We start from the raw sequence: 22,540 nt of genomic DNA, 5'->3' as shown, positions 1-22,540 counted from the left end.
TCTGTGTGGTCTCCAGTGTAGCACCAGTGTGGTCCACAGTGTAGCCAACGGTATGGTCTCCTGTGTGGCCCCCAGTGTTGCCACCTGTGTGGTCCAAAGTGTAGCCAACTGTGTGGTCCCTGTGTGGTCCCTGTGTGGCCCCTGTGTGACCCCTGTGTGGCCCCTGTGTGGCCCCTGTGTGGTGCCCTGTGTGGCCCCTGTGTGGTCCCTGTGTGGTCCCTGTGTGGCCCCTGTGTGGTGCCCTGTGAGCCCCTGTGTGGCCCCTGTGTGGTCCCTGTGTGGTCCCTGTGTGGCCCCTGTGTGGTCCCTGTGTGGCCCCTGTGTGGTCCCTGTGTGGTCCCTGTGTGGTCCCTGTGTGGTGCCCTGTGTGGTCCCTGTGTGGTCCCTGTGTGGTCCCTGTGTGGTGCCCTGTGAGCCCCTGTGTGGCCCCTGTGTGGTGCCCTGTGTGGTCCCTGTGTGGTCCCTGTGTGGCCCCTGTGTGGTCCCTGTGTGGCCCCTGTGTGGTCCCTGTGTGGTCCCTGTGTGGTCCCTGTGTGGTGCCCTGTGTGGTCCCTGTGTGGTCCCTGTGTGGTCCCTGTGTGGCCCCTGTGTGGCCCCTGTGTGGCCCCTGTGTGGTGCCCTGTGTGGTGCCCTGTGTGGTGCCCTGTGTGGTGCCCTGTGTGGTCCCTGTGTGGCCCCTGTGTGGCCCCTGTGTGGCCCCTGTGTGGTGCCCTGTGTGGTCCCTGTGTGGTCCCCAGAGTAGCTACCTGTGTGGTCCCCATTATTGCCACCTGTCAGGTCCTTCTGTGGTCCCTGTGTGGTCCACAGTGTAACCTCCTGAGTGGTTCTTGTGTGGTCCCTGTGTGGTCCCCAGAGTAGCTACCTGTGTGGTCCCCATTATTGCCACCTGTCAGGTCCTTCTGTGGTCCCTGTGTGGTCCACAGTGTAACCTCCTGAGTGGTTCTTGTGTGGTCCCTGTGTGGTCCCTATGTGGTCCCTGTGTGGTCTCTGTGTGGTTCCTTTGTGGTCCCCAGAGTAGCCACCTATGTGAACCCTGTGTATTCCATGTGTGGTCCCAGTGTAGCCACCTGTGTGGTCCCCAGTGTAGCCAGCTGTGTGGTCCCCTGTGTAGCCACCTGTGTGGCCCCTGTGTGGTGCCCTGTGTGGTCCCTGTGTGGTGCCCTGTGTGGTGCCCTGTGTGGCCCCTGCGTGGTCCCTGTGTGGCCCCTGTGTGGTGCCCTGTGTGGCCCCTGTGTGGTCCCTGTGTGGCCCCTGTGTGGCCCCTGTGTGGTGCCCTGTGTGGTCCCTGTGTGGTCCCTGTGTGGCCCCTGTGTGGCCCCTGTGTGGTCCCTGTGTGGTCCCTGTGTGGCCCCTGTGTGGCCCCTGTGTGGCCCCTGTGTGGTGCCCTGTGTGGTCCCTGTGTGGTCCCTGTGTGGCCCCTGTGTGGCCCCTGTGTGGTCCCTGTGTGGCCTCTGTGTGGTCCCTGTGTGGACCCTGTGTGGTCCCTGTGTGGCCCCTGTGTGGTCCCTGTGCGGTCCCTGTGTGGCCCCTGTGTGGTCCCTGTGTGGCCCCTGTGTGGTCCCTGTGTGGTCCCTGTGTGGTCCAAAGTAAAGTCACCTTTGTGGTCCCTGTGTGGTCCCCTGTATAGCCACCTGTGTGGTCCCAAGTGTAGCCACCTGTGTAACCACCTGTGTGGTCCCCAGTGTAGCCACCTGTGTGGTCCCCAGAGTAGCCACCTGTGTATTCCCCAGTGTAGCCACCTGTGTGGGCCCCAGAGTAGCCACCTGTGTAGTCCCCAGTGTAGCCACCTGTGTGGTCCCCAGTGTAGCCACCTGTGTGATCCCCAATGTAGCCACCTGTGTGGTCCCCAGTGTAGCCACCTGTGTAGACCCCTGTGAAGCCACCTGTGTGGTCCCCAGTGTATCCACCTGTGTGTTCCCCAGTGTAGCCACCTGTGTGGTCCCCAGTGTAGCCACCAGTGTGGTCCCTAGTGTAGCCACCTGTGTGGTCCCTAGCGTAGCCACCTGTGTGGTCCCCAGTGTAGCCACCAGTGTGGTCCCCAGTGTAGTCACCTGTGTGGTTCCTAGTGAAGCCACCTGTGTGGTCCGCAGTGTAGTCACCTGTGTGGTCCCTAGTGTAGCCACCTGTGTGGTCCCCAGTGTAGCCACCTGTGTGGTACCCAGTGTAGCCACCTGTGTATTCCCCAGTGTAGTCACCTGTGTGGTCCTCAGTGTATCCAACTGTGTGGTCCCCAGTGTAGCCACCTGTGTATTCCCCAGTGTAGTCACCTGTGTGGTCCTCAGTGTATCCAACTGTGTGGTCCCCAGTGTAGCCACCTGTGTATTCCCCAGTGTAGCCACCAGTGTAGTCACCTGTGTGGTTCCTAGTGAAGCCACCTGTGTGGTCCCCAGTGTAGTCACCTGTGTGGTCCCTAGTGTAGCTACCTGTGTGGTCCCCAGTGTATCCACCTGTGTGTTCCCCAGTGTAGCCACCTGTGTGGTCCCCAGTGTAGCCACCAGTGTGGTCCCTAGTGTAGCCACCTGTGTGGTCCCTAGCGTAGCCACCTGTGTGGTCCCCAGTGTAGCCACCAGTGTGGTCCCCAGTGTAGTCACCTGTGTGGTTCCTAGTGAAGCCACCTGTGTGGTCCGCAGTGTAGTCACCTGTGTATTCCCCAGTGTAGTCACCTGTGTGGTCCTCAGTGTATCCAACTGTGTGGTCCCCAGTGTAGCCACCTGTGTATTCCCCAGTGTAGTCACCTGTGTGGTCCTCAGTGTATCCAACTGTGTGGTCCCCAGTGTAGCCACCTGTGTATTCCCCAGTGTAGCCACCAGTGTAGTCACCTGTGTGGTTCCTAGTGAAGCCACCTGTGTGGTCCCCAGTGTAGTCACCTGTGTGGTCCCTAGTGTAGCTACCTGTGTGGTCCCCAGTGTAGCCACCTGTGTGGTCCTCAGTGTAGCCACCTGTGTGGTCCCCAGAGTAGCCACCCAGTGTAGCCACCTGTGTGGTCCCCAGTGTAGTCCCCAGTGTAGCCACCTGTGTGGTCCCCAGTGTAGCCACCTGTGTGGTCCTCAGTGTAGCCACCTGTGTGGTCCCCAGAGTAGCCACCTGTGTGGTCCCTAGTGCATCCACCTGTGAGGTCCCCAGTGTAGTCCCCAGTGTAGCCACCTGTGTGGTCCTCAGTGTATCCAACTGTGTGGTCCCAAGTGTAGGCACCTGTGTGGTCCTCAGTGTAGCCACCTATGTGGTCCCTGTGTGGTCTCTGTGTGGCCCACCAGTGTAGCCACCTGTGTGGTCCCCAGTGTAGCCATCTGTGTGGTCCCCAGAGTAGCCACCTGTGTAGTCCCCAGTGTAGCCACCTGTGTGGTCTCCAGTGTAGCCACCTGTGTGATCCCCAATGTAGCCACCTGTGTGGTCCCCAGTGTAGCCACCTGTGTGGTCCCCAGTGTAGCCACCAGTGTGGTCCCTAGTGTAGCCTCCTGTGTGGTCCCTAGTGAAGCCACCTGTGTGGTCCCCAGTGTAGCCACCAGTGTGGTCCCTAGTGTAGCCTCCTGTGTGGTCCCTAGTGAAGCCACCTGTGTGGTCCCCAGTGTAGCCACCAGTGTGTTCCCCAGTGTAGTCACCTGTGTGGTTCCTAGTGAAGCCACCTGTGTGGTCCCCAGTGTAGTCACCTGTGTGGTCTCTAGTGTAGCCACCTGTGTGGTCCCCAGTTTGTGGTGTGTGGTACCTGTGTGGTACCCAGAGCAGCCACCTGTGTGGTCCTCAGTGTATCCAACTGTGTGGTCCCCAGTGTAGCCACCTGTGTATTCCCCAGTGTAGTCACCTGTGTGGTTCCTAGTGAAGCCACCTGTGTGGTCCCCAGTGTGGTCACCTGTGTGGTCCCTAGTGTAGCCACCTGTGTGGTCCCCAGTGTAGCCACCTGTGTGGTCCCCAGTGTATCCACCTGTGTGGTCCCCAGAGTAGCCACCTGTGTGGTCCTTAGTGCATCCACCTGTGTGGTCCCTTGTATATCCACCTGTGTTATCCCCAGTGTAGTCACCTGTGTGGTTCCTAGTGAAGCCACCTGTGTGGTCCCCAGTGTGGTCACCTGTTTGGTTCCTAGTGAAGCCACCTGTGTGGTCTCCAGTGTAGTCACCTGTGTGGTCCCCAGTGTAGCCACCTGTGTGGTCCCTAGTGCATCCACCTGTGTGGTCCCCAGTGTATCCAACTGTGTGGTCCCCAGTGTAGCCACCTGTGTGGTCCCAAGAGTAGCCACCTGTGTGGTCCCCAGAGTAGCCACCTGTGTTATCCCCAGTGTAGCCACCTGTGTGGTCCTCAGTGTATCCAACTGTGTGGTCCCCAGTGTAGCCACCTGTGTGGTCCCTAGTGTAGCCACCTGTGTGGTCCTCAGTGTATCCAACTGTGTGGTCCCCAGAGTAGCCACCTGTGTGGTCCTCAGTGTATCCAACTGTGTGGTCCCCAGTGTAGCCACCTGTGTGGTCCCTAGTGTAGCCACCTGTGTGGGCCCCAGTGAAGCCGCCTGAATGGTCCCCAGTGTAGCCACCTGTGTGATACCTAGTGTAGCCACCTGTGTGGGCCCCGATGTAGCCACCTGTGTGGTCCCCAGTGTAGCCACCTGTGTGGGCCCCAGTGTAGCCACCTGTGTGGGCCCCAGTGTAGCCACCTGTGTGGGCCCCAGTGTAGCCACCTGTGTGGTCCCCAGTGTTGCCACCTGTGTGGTCCCTAGTGTAGCCACCTGTGTGGTCTCCAGTGTAGCCACCTGTGTGGGCCCCAGTGAAGCCACCTGTGTGGTCCCCAGTGTAGCCACCTGTGTGGTCCCCAGTGTAGCCACCTGTGTGGTCCCCAGTGTAGCCACCTGTGTGGTCCCCAGTGTCCTGTGGGGCTCATGTGTAGCTCCTGTGTGATGTCCTGTGGGGCCCATGCGTAGCCACCTGTGTGATGTCCTGTGGGCCTCATGTGTAGCTCCTGTGTGATGTCCTGTGGGGCCCATGTGTAGCACCTCTGTGATGTCCTTTGGGGCCCATGTGTAACACCTGTGATGTCCTGTGTTTACTAGTTGTGTTTACTAGTTGTGTTTTTGCGGGGGTTGAGCTTTGCTCTTGCGGCCCGCCTCTCAACTGTCAATCAACTGTTTACTAACTAACTACTAACTTACTAACTACTTTTTTTTTCCCACACCACACACACACACACCCCAGGAAGCAGCCCGTGACAGCTGACTAACTCCCAGGTACCTATTTACTGCTAGGTAACAGGGGAACTTAGAGTGAAAGAAACTTTGCCCATTTGTTTCTGCCTCGTGTGGGAATCGAACCCGCGCCACAGAATTACGAGTACTGCGCGCTATCCACCAGGCTACGAGGCCCTGTGGGGCTCATGTGTAGCACCTGTGTGATGTCCTGTGGGGCCCATGTGTAGCACCTGTGTGATGTCCTGTGGGGCCCATGTGTAGCACCTTTGTGATGTCCTGTGGGGCCCATGTGTAGCACCTGTGTGATGTCCTGTGGGGCCCATGTGTAGCACCTTTGTGATGTCCTTTGGGTCCCATGTGTAACACCTGTGATGTCCTGTGGGGCTCATGTGTAGCTCCTGTGTGATGTCCTGTGGGGCCCATGTGTTGCACCTTTGTGATGTTCTTTGGGGCCCATGTGTAACACCTGTGATGTCCTGTGGGGCTCATGTGTAGCACCTGTGTGATGTCGTGTGAGGCTCATGTGTAGCACCTATGTGATGTTCTGTGGGGCTTATGTGTAGCCCTTGTGTGATGTCCTGTGGGGCCCATGTGTAGCACCTTTGTGATGTCCTGTGGGGCCCATGTGTAACACCTCTTATGTCCTGTGGGGTCCATGTGTAGCACCTGTGTGATGTCCTGTGGGGCTCATGTGTAGCCCCATGTGTGATGTCCTGTGGGACTCATGTGTAGCTCCTGTGTGATGTCCTGTGGGGCTCATGTGTAGCCCCATGTGTGATGTCCTGTGGGACTCATGTGTAGCTCCTGTGTGATGTCCTGTGGGGCTCATGTGTATGCAGGCGATGAGTCACAATAACGTGGCTGAAGTATGTTGACCAGACCACACACTAGAAATTGAAGGGACGACGACGTTTCGGTCCGTCCTGGACCATTCTCAAGTCGATTGTGATGAGGACAGGTAGGGACAGGCATTAAATAGGCAAGAGAGAGCTGAGGAGGAAAGTCAGGTGTAGGGGATAGTAGTAATGAGAACTGCAGCAGGCCTATTGGCCCATACGAGGCAGCTCCTATTATAACCATTGTAGGAGATAGTAATAGGAATAAGAAGAGGATAGCAAGGGAGCGTAGAAGACAATGAACAGAAAAAGGGAGAAGAGAGAAAGAAAGGGAAAGAGAAAGAAAGAAATGGAAGGGGGAAAGCTTATGTTAAGTCACGTTTGTTAGAAAGATTAGAGCATTTGAGTATATACTGTGAAAGGGAAGAGTCCACAGCAACAAAGCCAGGACTCAAGTTCATGTTGGGTACATTGTGTATAAGAGCCGATTCTACAAGACGGCGTCTGTGTAGAGTAGAGGCAGGAAAGATTAATTTGGAGGAAGACCAATCAATGGGATGATTAGAATCCCTCACATGGCAGAAGAGAGCATTGTTAGAGTCAGCAGACTTAACACTTCTCTTGTGTTCTTTAAGTCTGTCATTCAGTGTACGGCCAGTTTCGCCAAAGTATTGGAGAGGACAAGATGAACAGGAAATAGAGTAGACACCAGCAGCATTAGAAGCAGGAGGAGCAGTGTGAACTAGATTGCTGCGAAGTGTGTTAGTTTGTCGAAAGGCGAGTTTAATGTCAAGAGGACGAAAGGTATTGGTAAAAGTTTTGAGTTCAGATATGAAGGGAAGGCATAGTACAGTGCTACTAGTGTTGGAAGCAGGTTTAGGATGAAAGAAATTTCGTTTTGCTTGAGAGTGGGCACAGTTGATGAAATGCAAAGGATAACCAAGGCGAGAGAATGATTTGTAGATAAAGGCAATTTCAGAATCAAGAAACTGAGGGTCGCTGATGCGTAGAGCGCGGAGGAAGAGAGAGACGAGGACACTTTTCTTAACTGAAGGAGGATGGTAGGAAAAGAAGTGAATGTACATGCCACTATGCATGGGTTTACGGTAGACAGAGAAAGAGAACCCAGACACAGAGCTGTGAACATGAACATCAAGAAAAGGAAGGAGGGAATTAGATTCCCACTCAACTTTGAAATGGATAGAAGGAGCCAGATTGTTAAGAGAGGTGAGGAAAGGCTGGAAAAGATTAAGGTCATGAGGCCATAAAGCAAAAATGTCATCAACATAGCGAAGCCAGAGAGAGGGACGAGTATCAAAAGAAGGAAGAAGAACAGTTTCGAAGTATTCCATGTAGAAATTAGCAAGAACAGGGGAGAGAGGGGAACCCATAGCGACACCGAAAGTTTGAGTGTAACAGGGGCCCATGTGTAGCCCCTGTCGAAACGTCGTCGTCCCTTCAATTTCTAGTGTGTGGTCTGGTCAACGGCTCATGTGTAGCTCCTGTGTGATGTCCTGTGGGGCCCATGTGTAGCTCCTGTGTGATGTCCTGTGGGGCCCATGTGTAGCTCCTGTGTGATGTCCTGCGGGGCCCATGTGTTGCTCCTGTGTGATGTCCTGTGGGGCCCATGTGTTGCTCCTGTGTGATGTCCTGTGGGGCCCATGTGTAGCTCCTGTGTGATGTCCTGTGGGGCCCATGTGTAGCTCCTGTGTGATGTCCTGTGGGGCCCATGTGTAGCTCCTGTGTGATGTCCTGTGGGGCCCATGTGTAGCACCTGTGTGATGTCCTGTGGGGCCCATGTGTAGCACCTGTGTGATGTCCTGTGGGGCTCATGTGTAGCACCTGTGTGATGTCCTGTGGGGCTCATGTGTAGCCCCTGTGTGATGTCCTGTGGGGCCCATGTGTAGCCCCTGTGTGATGTCCTGTGGGGCCCATGTGTAGCACCTGTGTGATGTCCTGTGGGGCTCATGTGTAGCCCCTGTGTGATGTCCTGTGGGGCCCATGTGTAGCCCCTGTGTGATGTCCTGTGGGGCCCATGTGTAGCACCTGTGTGATGTCCTGTGGGGCCCATGTGTAGCTCCTGTGTGATGTCCTGTGGGGCCCATGTGTAGCTCCTGTGTGATGTCCTGTGGGCCCCATGTGTAGCTCTTGTGTGATGTCCTGTGGGGCCCATGTGTAGCACCTGTGTGATGTCCTGTGGGGCCCATGTGTAGCTCCTGTGTGATGTCCTGTGGGGCCCATGTGTAGCTCCCTTATGATATCCTATGGGGCCCATGTGTTGTTCCTATATAATATCCTGTGGGGCCCATGTGTGTAGCTCCTGTGTGATATCCTGTGGGGCCCATGTGTAGCACCTGTGTGATGTCGTGTGAGGCTCATGTGTAGCACCTATGTGATGTTCTGTGGGGCTTATGTGTAGCCCTTGAGTGATGTCCTGTGGGGCCCATGTGTAGCACCTTTGTGATGTCCTGTGGGGCCCATGTGTAACACCTCTTATGTCCTGTGGGGTCCATGTGTAGCACCTGTGTGATGTCCTGTGGGGCTCATGTGCAGCCCCATGTGTGATGTCCTGTGGGGTTCATGTGTAACACCTGTGTGATGTCTTGTGGGACTCATGTGTAGCACCTGTGTGATATCCTGTGGGGCTCATGTGTAGCTCCTGTGTGATGTCCTGTGGGGCTCATGTGTAGCTCCTGTGTGATGTCCTGTGGGGCTCATGTGTAGCTCCTGTGTGATGTCCTGTGGGGCCCATGTGTAGCACCTGTGTGATGTCCTGTGGGGCCCATGTGTAGCACCTGTGTGATGTCCTGTGGGGCCCATGTGTAGCACCTGTGTGATGTCCTGTGGGGCTCATGTGTAGCTCCTGTGTGATGTCCTGTGGGGCCCATGTGTAATACCTGTGTGATGTCCTGTGGGGCCCATGTGTAGCTCCTGTGTGATGTCCTGTGGGGCCCATGTGTAGCTCCTGTGTGATGTCCTGTGGGACCCATATGTAGCTCCTGTGTGATGTCCTGTGGGGCCCATGTGTAGCTCTTGTGTGATGTCCTGTGGGGCCCATGTGTAGCACCTGTGTGATGTCCTGTGGGGCCCATGTGTAGCTCCTGTGTGATGTCCTGTGGGGCCCATGTGTAGCTCCCTTATGATATCCTATGGGGCCCATGTGTTGTTCCTATATAATATCCTTTGGGGCCCATGTGTGTAGCCCCTTTGTGATATCCTGTGGGGCCCATGGGTAGCACCTGTGTGATGTCCTGCGGGGCCCATGTGTTGCTCCTGTGTGATGTCCTGTGGGGCCCATGTGTTGCTCCTGTGTGATGTCCTGTGGGGCCCATGTGTAGCTCCTGTGTGATGTCCTGTGGGGCCCATGTGTAGCTCCTGTGTGATGTCCTGTGGGGCCCATGTGTAGCTCCTGTGTGATGTCCTGTGGGGCCCATGTGTAGCACCTGTGTGATGTCCTGTGGGGCCCATGTGTAGCACCTGTGTGATGTCCTGTGGGGCTCATGTGTAGCACCTGTGTGATGTCCTGTGGGGCTCATGTGTAGCCCCTGTGTGATGTCCTGTGGGGCCCATGTGTAGCCCCTGTGTGATGTCCTGTGGGGCCCATGTGTAGCACCTGTGTGATGTCCTGTGGGGCTCATGTGTAGCCCCTGTGTGATGTCCTGTGGGGCCCATGTGTAGCCCCTGTGTGATGTCCTGTGGGGCCCATGTGTAGCACCTGTGTGATGTCCTGTGGGGCCCATGTGTAGCACCTGTGTGATGTCCTGTGGGGCTCATGTGTAGCTCCTGTGTGATGTCCTGTGGGGCCCATGTGTAATACCTGTGTGATGTCCTGTGGGGCCCATGTGTAGCTCCTGTGTGATGTCCTGTGGGGCCCATGTGTAGCTCCTGTGTGATGTCCTGTGGGGCCCATGTGTAGCTCCTGTGTGATGTCCTGTGGGGCCCATGTGTAGCTCTTGTGTGATGTCCTGTGGGGCCCATGTGTAGCACCTGTGTGATGTCCTGTGGGGCTCATGTGTAGCTCCTGTGTGATGTCCTGTGGGGCCCATGTGTAGCTCCCTTATGATATCCTATGGGGCCCATGTGTTGTTCCTATATAATATCCTGTGGGGCCCATGTGTGTAGCTCCTGTGTGATATCCTGTGGGGCCCATGTGTAGCACCTGTGTGATGTCGTGTGAGGCTCATGTGTAGCACCTATGTGATGTTGTGTGGGGCTTATGTGTAGCCCTTGTGTGATGTCCTGTGGGGCCCATGTGTAGCACCTTTGTGATGTCCTGTGGGGCCCATGTGTAACACCTCCTATGTCCTGTGGGGTCCATGTGTAGCACCTGTGTGATGTCCTGTGGGGCTCATGTGCAGCCCCATGTGTGATGTCCTGTGGGGTTCATGTGTAACACCTGTGTGATGTCTTGTGGGACTCATGTGTAGCACCTGTGTGATATCCTGTGGGGCTCATGTGTAGCTCCTGTGTGATGTCCTGTGGGGCTCATGTGTAGCTCCTGTGTGATGTCCTGTGGGGCTCATGTGTAGCTCCTGTGTGATGTCCTGTGGGGCCCATGTGTAGCACCTGTGTGATGTCCTGTGGGGCCCATGTGTAGCACCTGTGTGATGTCCTGTGGGGCCCATGTGTAGCACCTGTGTGATGTCCTGTGGGGCTCATGTGTAGCTCCTGTGTGACGTCCTGTGGGGCCCATGTGTAATACCTGTGTGATGTCCTGTGGGGCCCATGTGTAGCTCCTGTGTGATGTCCTGTGGGGCCCATGTGTAGCTCCTGTGTGATGTCCTGTGGTGCCCATGTGTAGCTCCTGTGTGATGTCCTGTGGGGCTCATGTGTAGCACCTGTGTGATGTCCTGTGGGGCCCATGTGTAGCTCCTGTGTGATGTCCTGTGGGACCCATGTGTAGCACCTGTGTGATGTCCTGTGGGGCCCATGTGTAGCACCTGTGTGATGTCCTGTGGGGCCCATGTGTAGCTCCTGTGTGATGTCCTGTGGGGCCCATGTGTAATACCTGTGTGATGTCCTGTAGGGCCCATGTGTAGCTCCTGTGTGATGTCCTGTGGGGCCCATGTGTAGCACCTGTGTGATGTCCTGTGGGGCCCATGTGTAGCTCCTGTGTGATGTCCTGTGGGGCCCATGTGTAGTTCCTGTGTGATGTCCTGTGGTGCCCATGTGTAATACCTGTGTGATGTCCTGTGGGGCCCATGTGTAGCACCTGTGTGATGTCCTGTGGGGCTCATGTGCAGAACCTGTGTGATGTTCTGTGGGGCTCATGTGTGGTATTGAGCGGTATTCTATATTAATCTATTTCTTACGATAGCCGAGTATATGATGTTATAGTGGACTGTATGATTCTAATTTTCCCACAAATAGGTCTCCCTTACAATTTGAGAAGTTTAGTTACATTGACTACCAAATCGAAATTTATCGATTGGTAGAAATTTGCTTCTAATGGTTAGTAGTAAGTAAATGAGTAAGAGCTTAGCAGTATTGTGGGATGCAGTAGCCTGGTCAACCAGACATGGACAAGAGAGATCACGCTAACTGATTGTCCTCGTGGGTCAGGCTATATGCTTGAAAGGATCATCTTAAACCGACTGTTGCTTAAAAAAGGTTCACTAGGGGGAAGGATTCATCGGATTTGTTAAAGGACGGAACACAGCAAATTGTATAGTTAATTACTTAGCAAATGTCTCAGCTAAGTAGTCTGTATTTATTGACTTCAAAGGAGCCTTTGAAGATAAAGCACAAGGGATTGAGATCGTACATGAGCTTGCATGCATGCATAGGTGTCAAGACTCATGAAATGGACTGAAGACTACCTCACAGGAAGGGAACCCAAGGTCTGCTTCAACTGAGCTGTCTCGAGAACAATGAGTAAGCAACTCGGGACCCCGTTAAGGATGAGTGTTAAGCCCCACACTATTCATCATCCTGATGAACTCCATTGCCTATAATAAATTTCTGGAAGGAACACAAGTGGGATATGCAGATGATGTGCTAATGCGAGCTCCGACCTTGGAAAAATATAAACAGTCCACTGACCTCTTTGGAAGGAAATGTGTTGAACTCGGTTTCACTCTCTTCACAAACAGGACAAAGACATAGTCTCCTCACAAGCGGGGAGAAAATGAAGAACTACAAATTAAAGGTGAAACACATGATTGGGTTGACCACTATCGGTACCTTGGCGTCACTGTTGGTTCTAACAAAGGAATGAAAGAAGAGCTCAACCAACTTATAGGAACATGTAAGAGTCGTCTCAGGGCACTGAAAGCCATGTCCTGGAATAAACTTGAGGCCTCTATTGCCGTGCTTAAAATTATGTATACAGCCTATGTGTGCTCCGTCATAAACTATGCCGCACCAGTCTTGTACACTTACTCCCAAAATGACGTGAAAAGATTTGAAAGCATTCAAAATGAAGCCCTGGCAATCATAGATAGCCAGAGACCTCATTACAATGATATTGCCAAGAAAAACTGGGTACTGATCGACTTACAGGAAGAAACAGAAAAAGCACGAAATGGCATCACTTATCAGTCTGCTACCTTGAAGAACTTGACCTGCTTGAGCAAGCCCGTGAGCTCCTGCCAATATAGAGGTCTCCGCCCTATGAGGATGAACCTGGTTGATACCTGGTTGATGGGGTTCTGGGAGTTCTTCTACTCCCCAAGCCCGGCCCGAGGCCAGGCTTGACTTGTGAGAGTTTGGTCCACCAGGCTGTTGCTTGGAGCGGCCCGCAGGCCCACATACCCACCACAGCCCGGTTGGTCCGGCACTCCTTGGAGGAATAAATCTAGTTTCCTCTTGAAAATGTCCACGGTTGTTCCGGCAATATTTTTTATGCTTGCCGGGAGGACGTTGAACAACCGCGGACCTCTGATGTTTATACAGTGTTCTCTGATTGTGCCTATGGCACCTCTGCTCTTCACTGGTTCTATTCTACATTTTCTTCCATATCGTTTACTCCAGTACGTTGTTATTTTACTGTGTAGATTTGGTACTTGGCCCTCCAGTATCTTCCAGGTGTATATTATTTGATATCTCTCTCGTCTTCTTTCTAGTGAGTACATTTGGAGGGCTTTGAGACGATCCCAATAATTTAGGTGCTTTATTGCATCTATGCGTGCCGTATATGTTCTCTGTATTCCCTCTATTTCAGCAATCTCTCCTGCTCTGAAGGGGGGAAGTGAGTACTGAACAGTACTCAAGACGGGACAACACAAGTGACTTGAAGAGTACAACCATTGTGATGGGATCCCTGGATTTGAAAGTTCTCGTAATCCATCGTATCATTTTTCTGGCTGTCGCAATATTTGCTTGGTTATGCTCCTTAAACGTTAGGTCATCAGACATTATTATTCCCAAATCCTTTACATGCTGTTATCCTACTATGGGTACATTTGATTGTGTTTTGTACTCTGTATTATGTTTAAGGTCCTCATTTTTACCGTACCTGAGTACCTGGAATTTATCACGGTTAAACATCATGTTATTTTCTGATGCCCAGTCGAAAACTTTATTAATATCAGCTTGAAGTTTTTCAATGTCCTCAGCCGAGGTAATTTTCATACTGATTTTTGTGTCATCTGCAAAGGATGATACGAAGCTGTGACTTGTATTTTTGTCTATATCTGACCATGTAACATTATTTATTTATTTATTTATTTATTTATTTATTTATTTATTTATATACTAGAAGGTACATTGGATTCATGAGAGTACAGAGACTTGAAGTTTTACATTCTTGTAAAGCCACTAGCACTCATAGCGTTTCGGGCAGATCCTTAAATTAAGATATAATTTTAAGAAGGTAATTTCTAGCAAATTTCAAAAAATGTTTACAGGTACATTGTAAGAAAGTATAAAAATACATTGTAAGGAAGAATAAAAATACATTGTAAAAAGGTATAAAAATGCATTGTATGAAAGTACAAAAAAATATTGTATAAACAATTTGACAAAAAAAAGTGGGTACATTAAAGTAAATTTAAGGGTTATCTACAGGTACATTTTAGCACAATTTGAGGATTATTGCAAGATATAATGTACCCAACTATGTGTATATTATGACACAAGATAGCAGCAATGATTACAATGGTAAAGTTGTATGGCATAGTTACATATATTGAGGGATTGGGTAGCACTAGAGACAGTGCGAGTTACAGCACTAGGTAGGAAACTGTGATGATGAAATTAGGGACTTTTTGGTTTTATTTTTGAATTAGGCAAGAAGTTTGACAGCTTTTCAATTCGTTAGGGTGTGAGTTCCATAGACTAGGTCCCTTTATTTGCATAGAGTTTACACAGATTTAGTTTGACTCTGGGGATATTAAAAAAATATTTATGTCTGGTGTGGTGATAATGGGTCCTATTACATATGTCCAGGAAGAGTTTCAGTACAGGGTTTGCACTTAAGAAAAGGGTTTTGTAAATGTAATTGGCACAAGAGAATGTGTGGAGTGAGTTTATGTTTAGCATGTTTAGGGATTTAAACATGATGGCCGTGTGTTGTCTGAAAACTGAGTTTGTTATTGTTCTGATAGCAGATTTTTGCTGGGTGATGATGGGCTTGAGGTAGTTTGCAGAGGTTGAACCCCATGTACAGATACCATAATTAAGATAGGGATAGATTAGTGCATAATATAGTGAGAGGAGAGCAGAGTAAGGTACATAATATCTGATTTTAGAAAGTATACCAACTGTTTTAGAGACTTTCTTAGTTATGTGTTGTATGTGGGTGCTGAAGTTGAGTATCTTGTCTAAGTATAGGCCAAGGAACTTTCCATCATTTTTATTTCTAATGTTGACATTGTCTATCTGAAACTGAATTGCATTTGTAGATTTGCTTCCAAATAAGATGTAGTAGGTCTTTCCTATGTTTAGTGTGAGTTTGTTGGTTGACACTCATAAGTGGACTTTTTTTAATTCATTATTTACAACATCATTTCATATGAGTGGGTTGGGGTCTGAGTAGATAAGGGTAGTATCATCAGCAAACAATATAGGTTTAAGCATGTTAGAAACATTAGGCAGATCATTGATGTATAATAAGAAATAGAGAAGGACCTAGGATGCAGCCCTGTGGCACCCCTACGGTTAATGGTAGAGTGGAAGAGGTTATATCATTGATGGGTACATATTGGTGTCTATCACTAAGATAGGATCGAATATAGTTCAGGGCAAGGCCTCGGAGTCCATAATGGTGGAGTTTAAGTAAGAGGTAGTTGTGATTAACAGTATCAAAGGTCTTTCTCTGGTCAATGAAGAGTCCAGTCGGAAACTCATTTTTGTCATGGGCTGAGTAGAGTAAGTCAAGCAGACTAATAATGGCATCATTGGTACTCTTTTGGGAGTGGAAGCCAAACTGACAGGGACTTAGTATGTTGAATTATATGCGATAGGAGTAGAGCTGTATGTAAAGAACTGTTTCAATTTTTTGATAATATAGGTAGATTTGATATTGTTCTGTAATTGTTTATGTCTGCCGGATTGCCTCCTTTATGAACTGGCGTTACTCCTGCCATTTTAAGGATATCAGAGAAGGTTTGACACTCTAGAGATTTGTTGAGCAGTAAAGCAATGGGTGGCGCAAGGACATGGGAGGCGCTCCTGTATACCATGGATAGTATTTCTCTAATGTTCCCAACTTTGGTTTTTAGTGAGTGAAGGATGAACACGACATCTGTAGGGCTGACTGGTGAGAGGAGAAAAGAGTTTGGGTAGCTGCCTGAAAGATATGTTGTAACAAGTGTCTGAGTCGTGGGATTTTTCGGGCAAGGTTAGCGCCAATCGATGAAAAGAAGCTATTAAATTCAATTGCTGTTTCTAGATCTGTTGCAGGTGTGTAACCATCCTTGGAGATTTTTATCTGGTTATGTGACTGTTGTTTAGCTCCTAGGATGTTAGAGATGGCTCTCCATGTGCTTTTCATGTTGCCTTTTGCTTCTTTGAATCTAGTCTCATGATAGGAAAGTTTTGCTCTTCTTATTATACTGGTAAGCACTGACGAGTACCTCTTAACTACTCCCTTTGCAACTAGGCCAACCCTAAGTTTTTTCATATTCATGTTTCTTGTCAATTGCTTTGAGTATGCCAATTATGAGCCAGGGATTATTTAACCTTTTGCCAGTTACTTGTTTGGTGAGGAGAGGACAATGGGTATTGTAACGGTTTAGAATTTTGGAAAGGAAGAGATTAGTTAATGAATTTATATCCAGTGTATTTTTAAATTCAGATTCCCAGTTTATATTGTGGAGTTCTTTTGTGAGATTGCCTATTGCTGCTTCACTGTGTAACCTAAAGATAACTTTCTTGTTAGCTGGTGGTGTTATGTCCATCTTCGCTACAAGGAAGGTAGGATAGTGGTCAGTTGTTCTGTCAGTGATTATATCAGATGCAAGGGGGGAGCTATTATGTTAGTCCATAGATGATCCAGGGTAGTAGCGGATGTTTGAGTGAATCGGGTGGGCTTGGTGATTGTGGGGATTAGCGTACAGGAGTTCATGCTGTTTAGGAAATAGTCGACTTGAGGACTATTTTGTTGACGACGCAGGTCAATATTGAAGCCACCTCCCAGAATGCTGTGGTTTTTGTTGAGGTTGTTGTATATGATAAGATTCCTTAGGTTATCTGAGAATGCAGCTATGTTTGTATTGGGAATGTTTTGTACTGTTTTTTTTTTAAGGTTTCTTTCCTTTTCATGCCCGAAATGCTGTGCGTATAAGTGGCTTTAGGCATAGTATATACTTGCTCTATATAGAAATCCAACATTCTGCTTGTAACTCATTTTGTATGTATGTACTTTTACCTAAATAAACTATTATTATTATTATAATAAATGAGGCAAAAGTGTCTTGAAATACTTTCCTACTTATAGCAGGGCTGGTGCAGCATACTCTGTAATTAGGAATAATACTTTTCAAAGCGGAAATGAATAAAAAGCACGTATTAAAAAACACTAACAGTGCTGTGATCTCCACTGACTAAAAGCAGAACTACAAAACCTTAGTAAAAAACAGGCAAAAACTTTGTGATAGTCGCTGAAATCAAGAGAGCTGTGAGGGTACCAACCAATCAGGGAAAAGTGATAAAATTTCTGTAGCACCCCTCCCATGTTGGAATCCGTGGAAATGAACGAGCAGACGTGCTGGCTGCTGAAGGCGCTGATGGAGATCATATTGAATACTTCATACCTAAGACTGCTAACAAATTAGAGGTATCATCAGGCAACTTCACCGTGACAAGGTAACGGTAGAAGGTAAAGATAGAAGAACAAACCAGTCAATCGGTGCGCTGGTACAATTTGGTTGCAGCTGGCAATCCCAGTCATTACGGACGAAGAGGTGGCCGCGGGATGATGTTGTTGTTGTTTTATATTCAGTTATTCAGAACAAAAGTTCCAAATAGCACTTGGAACTTTTAAACTATGAAACTATGGTGAGCCCGTAGTGGACTTACCTGGCACAGGAGCAGGACTGTAACTTCGAGGTGGCCGCGGGAGAGGAACAGTAATAGCGAGAATTCGTCTTGGACATAAATATCCATCGAGATTCGGGTGGACATAACAGCTGAGCAACAGAGTTGCAAAATCTGTGGTGAGAGTGATGGACACCGCCTTGACCACTACCTGAGAAAATGTGAGCATCTAAGAGTCACTATAAATATGTGTAGCATAATAAACCCCACATTATTTGAGTTAGAGAAAACATTATTTGTCATATATAGATCTTGTTCTTAAATGATTTCCCTATTTTGCACCCGGAAGATAACGTAAACCTTTAGGGTCGACAAATGTTAATCTCTTGTTTGATAAGCTGTTCACTTGAGACAGTTAAGCAAGTCGCAACTGTGTTTGGGTACAAGCGGCAGGATGAACAACCCATCGGGTTGTTCATCCCCCAATACCCGACTGGGGGGTGTTGTATATGCTGCTATGGCGGTGTGTGTACTCACGGGAGGAGTGGCGCTTCCCAATAAGCCCGCCCCATGGGGGGAAAAATAGGATAGCCACATGGGTTTCAAGAACCATATTTGTCAGAAGAAAGCTTTGTCCAATAGGATTAATAATTCAGAAGCCAGTTTAGGATAACAATTTGTTAAACTAGTGAGAAATGTTCAAAAAGAAATAAGAAAAGCAAAAAGGAAACTATGAAGTTCATATTGCAGGGCAAGCAAAGGGATATCCTAAAGAATTTTGTTCAGATATATCAAACAGAGATTAGAACAGGGCCGCTAAAAACTGAGACAGGTCAGGTAACTGATAATGACAGAGATTAGTATTTTAAACAAATGTTTTGTCTGTATTTACTAGATAAGAACTTAAAAGTGTATGCATAAGGCTGAACAAATCTATATTGGTGTGAAGGGAACAAGTTGACTAGATTAGCGGTGACCAGGGAGGAAGTTCTTAAACTAAGAGAAAAATAGAAGCCAAACAAGACCGTAGGGTCAGACGAAGTGTTTCCTGTGGTGCTTAAAGAATGTAAAGAAGAACTTTATGAGCTCTCGTCCTGCAAATTCAATAAATCATTAGAGTCGAGCAGAGTACCAGTCACGGTGGGTTGCTAATATGTTATAAGTTTTTAAGAAGGGAGTTTGATCACAGGTATATCTATCAGTAAATTATCTTGACGTCTATTAAAAGAAAATTTCTAGAATTAATAATCGTAAAAGCCAGTCTTTTACATCTTGAAAATGAAGATTAATAAATTATTCACAGCTTGGTATTTACTAAGGGCCGCTCATGTTTGACAAATTTGCTTTTATTCTATTCCATCATATTCCACGCAGATGAATGGTGCTTCATGAAAGACTGATTAGAAATTTGACGGGTCTTATTCCCGGGAAATTTAAGATTAAAGACCTGCCCGAAACGTTATGCATGCTAGTGGCTATACAGGCATGTAAGAACTCTTGTATATATATATATATATATATATATATATATATATATATATATATATATATATATATATATATATATATATATATATATATATATATATATATATATAATATATATATATATATATATATATATATATATAATATATATATATATATATATATATATATATATATATATATATATATATATATATATATATATATATATATATATATATATATATATATATATATATATAAAGATATACTCACCGTATTGTGTATTTTATCTTAAGTTGCATAATGGCAAGGTTATATCAAAGGAAACAAGTGTTAGTATTAATGGAATCAAATTCATCTGGATGTTGATTACTGGTGTCAACTCCTGAATGAACACAGCCTCAAGAGTATGAAGTTTCCTAGTATCGTCAGAGAGTGTGATTACTGTCGTATCTTTCACTAGGCCTTGGCGAATCAGGATGGTGTTGTGGTATTTACAATGATGCTGCTCAATACCTCCGTCTTGCAAATGAAGTGTAAGGCGTCTACTTAATGTATCCATTGTATGTCCATGTAGCGTATATTTCGGAGTGCACAGCCATCAGAGCTGCATTAATTCTGATGCACTACATTAGTACATCTCAGCTTGTCAGAGGAGGAAGAGATATTATTTCTCATAATGAGGGAAGATATTCAAGGATTGTTATAATTAATGACAAGAATCCTTGCGTTTTCACTGCATGGGTATATTTCCCTTCACTATATTCCAGAAAATATATTGACATTTAGGGTATATCGGTACTTTTTAATAACAGAATTCATTATATGAAAAAGCTTTCTAGACTCTTGACAAAACTTTTTCATCGAAATATTCAGAACCTTCTACTGGAAGGTCTGCAGCTCCACCACGTTAGAGGCAGCCTTATAATGTTGACTTGGTCAAACATGGGACAAGGCCAAGTGTATGGAGAAGAGAAGTGTACAGATAATGTTGACTTGGTCAAACATGGGACAAGGCCAAGTGTATGGAGAAGAGAAGTGTACAGATAATGTTGACTTGGTCAAACATGGGACAAGGCCAAGTGTATGGAGGAGAGAACTGTGCAGATAATGTTGACTTATATGTTTTGCTATCAGCCACACAAGTCTATTCAGAAATTACGAATTATGAAGCATCGCTTGAGGCCTGTTGGCCCATACTAGGTGGGTCCCGTAAAAATCCACCCACTCTCGTCAATATACCTATCCAATCTATTTGTAAATCCTGTTAAACTCTTTATCTCAATAATACTATCTGTTCTCTTACACTCTTTAACAATAATATTTCCCTATATCCCTTATACATCCAACCCTCTCGAGCTTGAACTCCTGTGTGGTACACGAGTACCACACACTGGTGAGCCTCGCTAGGTGAGCTTGGCTGCTCCAGTGAAAGGACTCCATCTCCAACATTCCCCGGCCACCAGGGCCCAATCTAATTGCTTTTGGGCCCTTGGCCAAAACAGGTAAATGTGCCCCACGCTCTGGTTAATGAGGCTATTCAGAGGCTAAACATATAGACCGCTCATATCATAATAATATATAATAAATAAATATCTGTTACATTATACATAGTTTTATAGAAGAATACATTCAGGACATATTCATATACTTATATAAGTTTTAATACCTTTTTCCAGAAAATAATATTATACATAAGAGCAGCCTAAAATTATGATAGCTTGTAATAAATTATTGACACGTTCTGAAATAATTTACACAATATTTATTATATATTATGCACATTGCATAGTTTTTCGTAGAAATACCTAGTCGGCAGTAGTCATATAAGTTTTTATTTCTTTATTCAGAAAATAACATACACAAAGTAATAAAAGTTGCTTTTAATAAAACACAAGTATTTATTAAAATAATGAGCACATTCACTGCATAAGAACTTTGACGCACTAAATAGATTACACAAGAATATGCCGAAGAAATATAAAGGTCAAAATTTTTCAATTTTTCTTATAAGAATAGCATTCAAAAAGTAATTGCTAATTATCGTCAGTTTCAGTGGGATTTAAAATTCCCTATAATAACATTTTTAGTTTATGGTCAATAGTGTCCAAATTTTGGTGCAGTAAATGTGAAAACAATTTACTTTTTCGGCAGGTAATTTAGTAAGGCAAACCCGAGCAGGTTCCAAGCATCACTCGCCGACGCAGCCCACTGAACCACTGGAGCACAACTGTTCTCACTCCGCTAAGAGCTTCACTGTGATTAACTTTTTAATTAGTTTTTCTTCTTTGCAGGTTGATTGATGCCTTTATGAAAGCCGATGGTATATTATCGACTTACCAAGATAAAAACGGGTTAGTACTGAGGTTCAGTTCACTTGAGACACAAAAAATCGGGTGCTTGTGTAATCTGTGGTTATTGAGCCATTCAGATTTACATAAATTTTCATGAATTCAGAGACAGTAAAATTTCTCAATTTTCCTTATGCTGTGCATTGGATATCATGTCTTGGAATCTCCAGCTGCTGACTCCTGAGTGAGCACAGGCCACAGTGACGGCTCGTCCTAGCGGCCCGGGCCCAGGGGCTCAGCGGCCAGCGGGAAGAGATGAGATTAGCAGCTCTGAAGAGCCGATGATCTCAGTTCACTATGATAGCGTTGGATTATACATTATGATGTGAGAAGGCTCGGGAAACATAATGGTCGGGTCTGGATGAAGAGAGAGAATGCGATTATCTTTATCACAGAACCACATCTGCCAATTACTTTACATCCAGATCCCCAGTTATTGCTAGGAGCACAGGGGCGAGCAGCTCACCAACGGTATCCAGTTGCCATATTGTGTGTTTCTCTAAGACTTCTGAACAATATTTTTTCACTTTTTTAAAGTTATTTCATTTTTGTATATTCAGAATGCTGAATGCCAAGACAAGTGAATGCTGCTGCATGCAGCTCATTTTTATCGAGGGGCCAAATTAAAGTTTATTAACAGAAAATGAGAGAGAGGAGGCGGGGAGATGGCAGTGGACCTGAAAATTAAAGAGAAAATAAATGTACAAAGTTTTATGGTTGAGAAATAGGGGTTTAAGAGAAATATTACAAACTTTTGAGTTGTGTTGACTTCCCAGCCATCCCTCTCTTCAACCATGTGAGTTTTTCTATTTTAATTCAATCTGGATATTTTTGAGGATTTTTAACGTCCGTATTTTCAACTCTAGCACTGTCTTATATTATAGACTGTGGGTTGGTTGGTGTTGTCGTCGTCGATCCTTCTTTATGGACAACCCAACCCACAACTCGGCAGAGTGCTTATACTAGGAGATCACCCTTGGCGCTTCTGGCTCTTGGAGAGGGGCTCAACGTCACACGTTTAGGGGATGCGGCTCCAACACTTAGCCTCGTTGTCATGTGCACACACCCACTCGAGCCGCTGTGACTCCCCACTCTCTCCTTATGAGATATGATCTCCTCAATCCCCTATGACTTACTAGTATTACCTCTTACCCTGTCCACAGCAGTGGTTCTTGGTTCTTTCTCTCTCTCTCTCCTTCTTTACTACCTCCTGGGAAGCCTCACTAGGACAAGGGCAAACACCAGCAAATTGTGACACATTTACTGGACAAAGCACATACACGATACATACACACATA

General features: G+C 47.2%; 1 protein-coding gene across 1 annotated transcript in view; it reads left to right on the top strand.

Annotated features, from left to right (window-relative positions):
- LOC123760680 (deoxynucleoside triphosphate triphosphohydrolase SAMHD1-like) overlaps positions 1 to 22,540 on the top strand; it is a 277,020-nt gene that overhangs the window by 182,394 nt on the left and 72,086 nt on the right. Inside the window, exon 8 of the mRNA XM_069328381.1 lies at positions 21,186 to 21,245. Within this exon, the coding sequence (XP_069184482.1) occupies positions 21,186 to 21,245 (60 nt within the window). The remainder of the gene's footprint in view (positions 1 to 21,185; positions 21,246 to 22,540) is intronic.

Source organism: Procambarus clarkii, chromosome 21 (genome assembly GCF_040958095.1).
Source record: "Procambarus clarkii isolate CNS0578487 chromosome 21, FALCON_Pclarkii_2.0, whole genome shotgun sequence".
Classification (NCBI taxonomy): domain Eukaryota; kingdom Metazoa; phylum Arthropoda; class Malacostraca; order Decapoda; family Cambaridae; genus Procambarus; species Procambarus clarkii.
The sequence above is the reverse complement of the archived record's forward strand: the minus strand, read 5'-3'. Positions and strand labels throughout refer to the sequence as shown.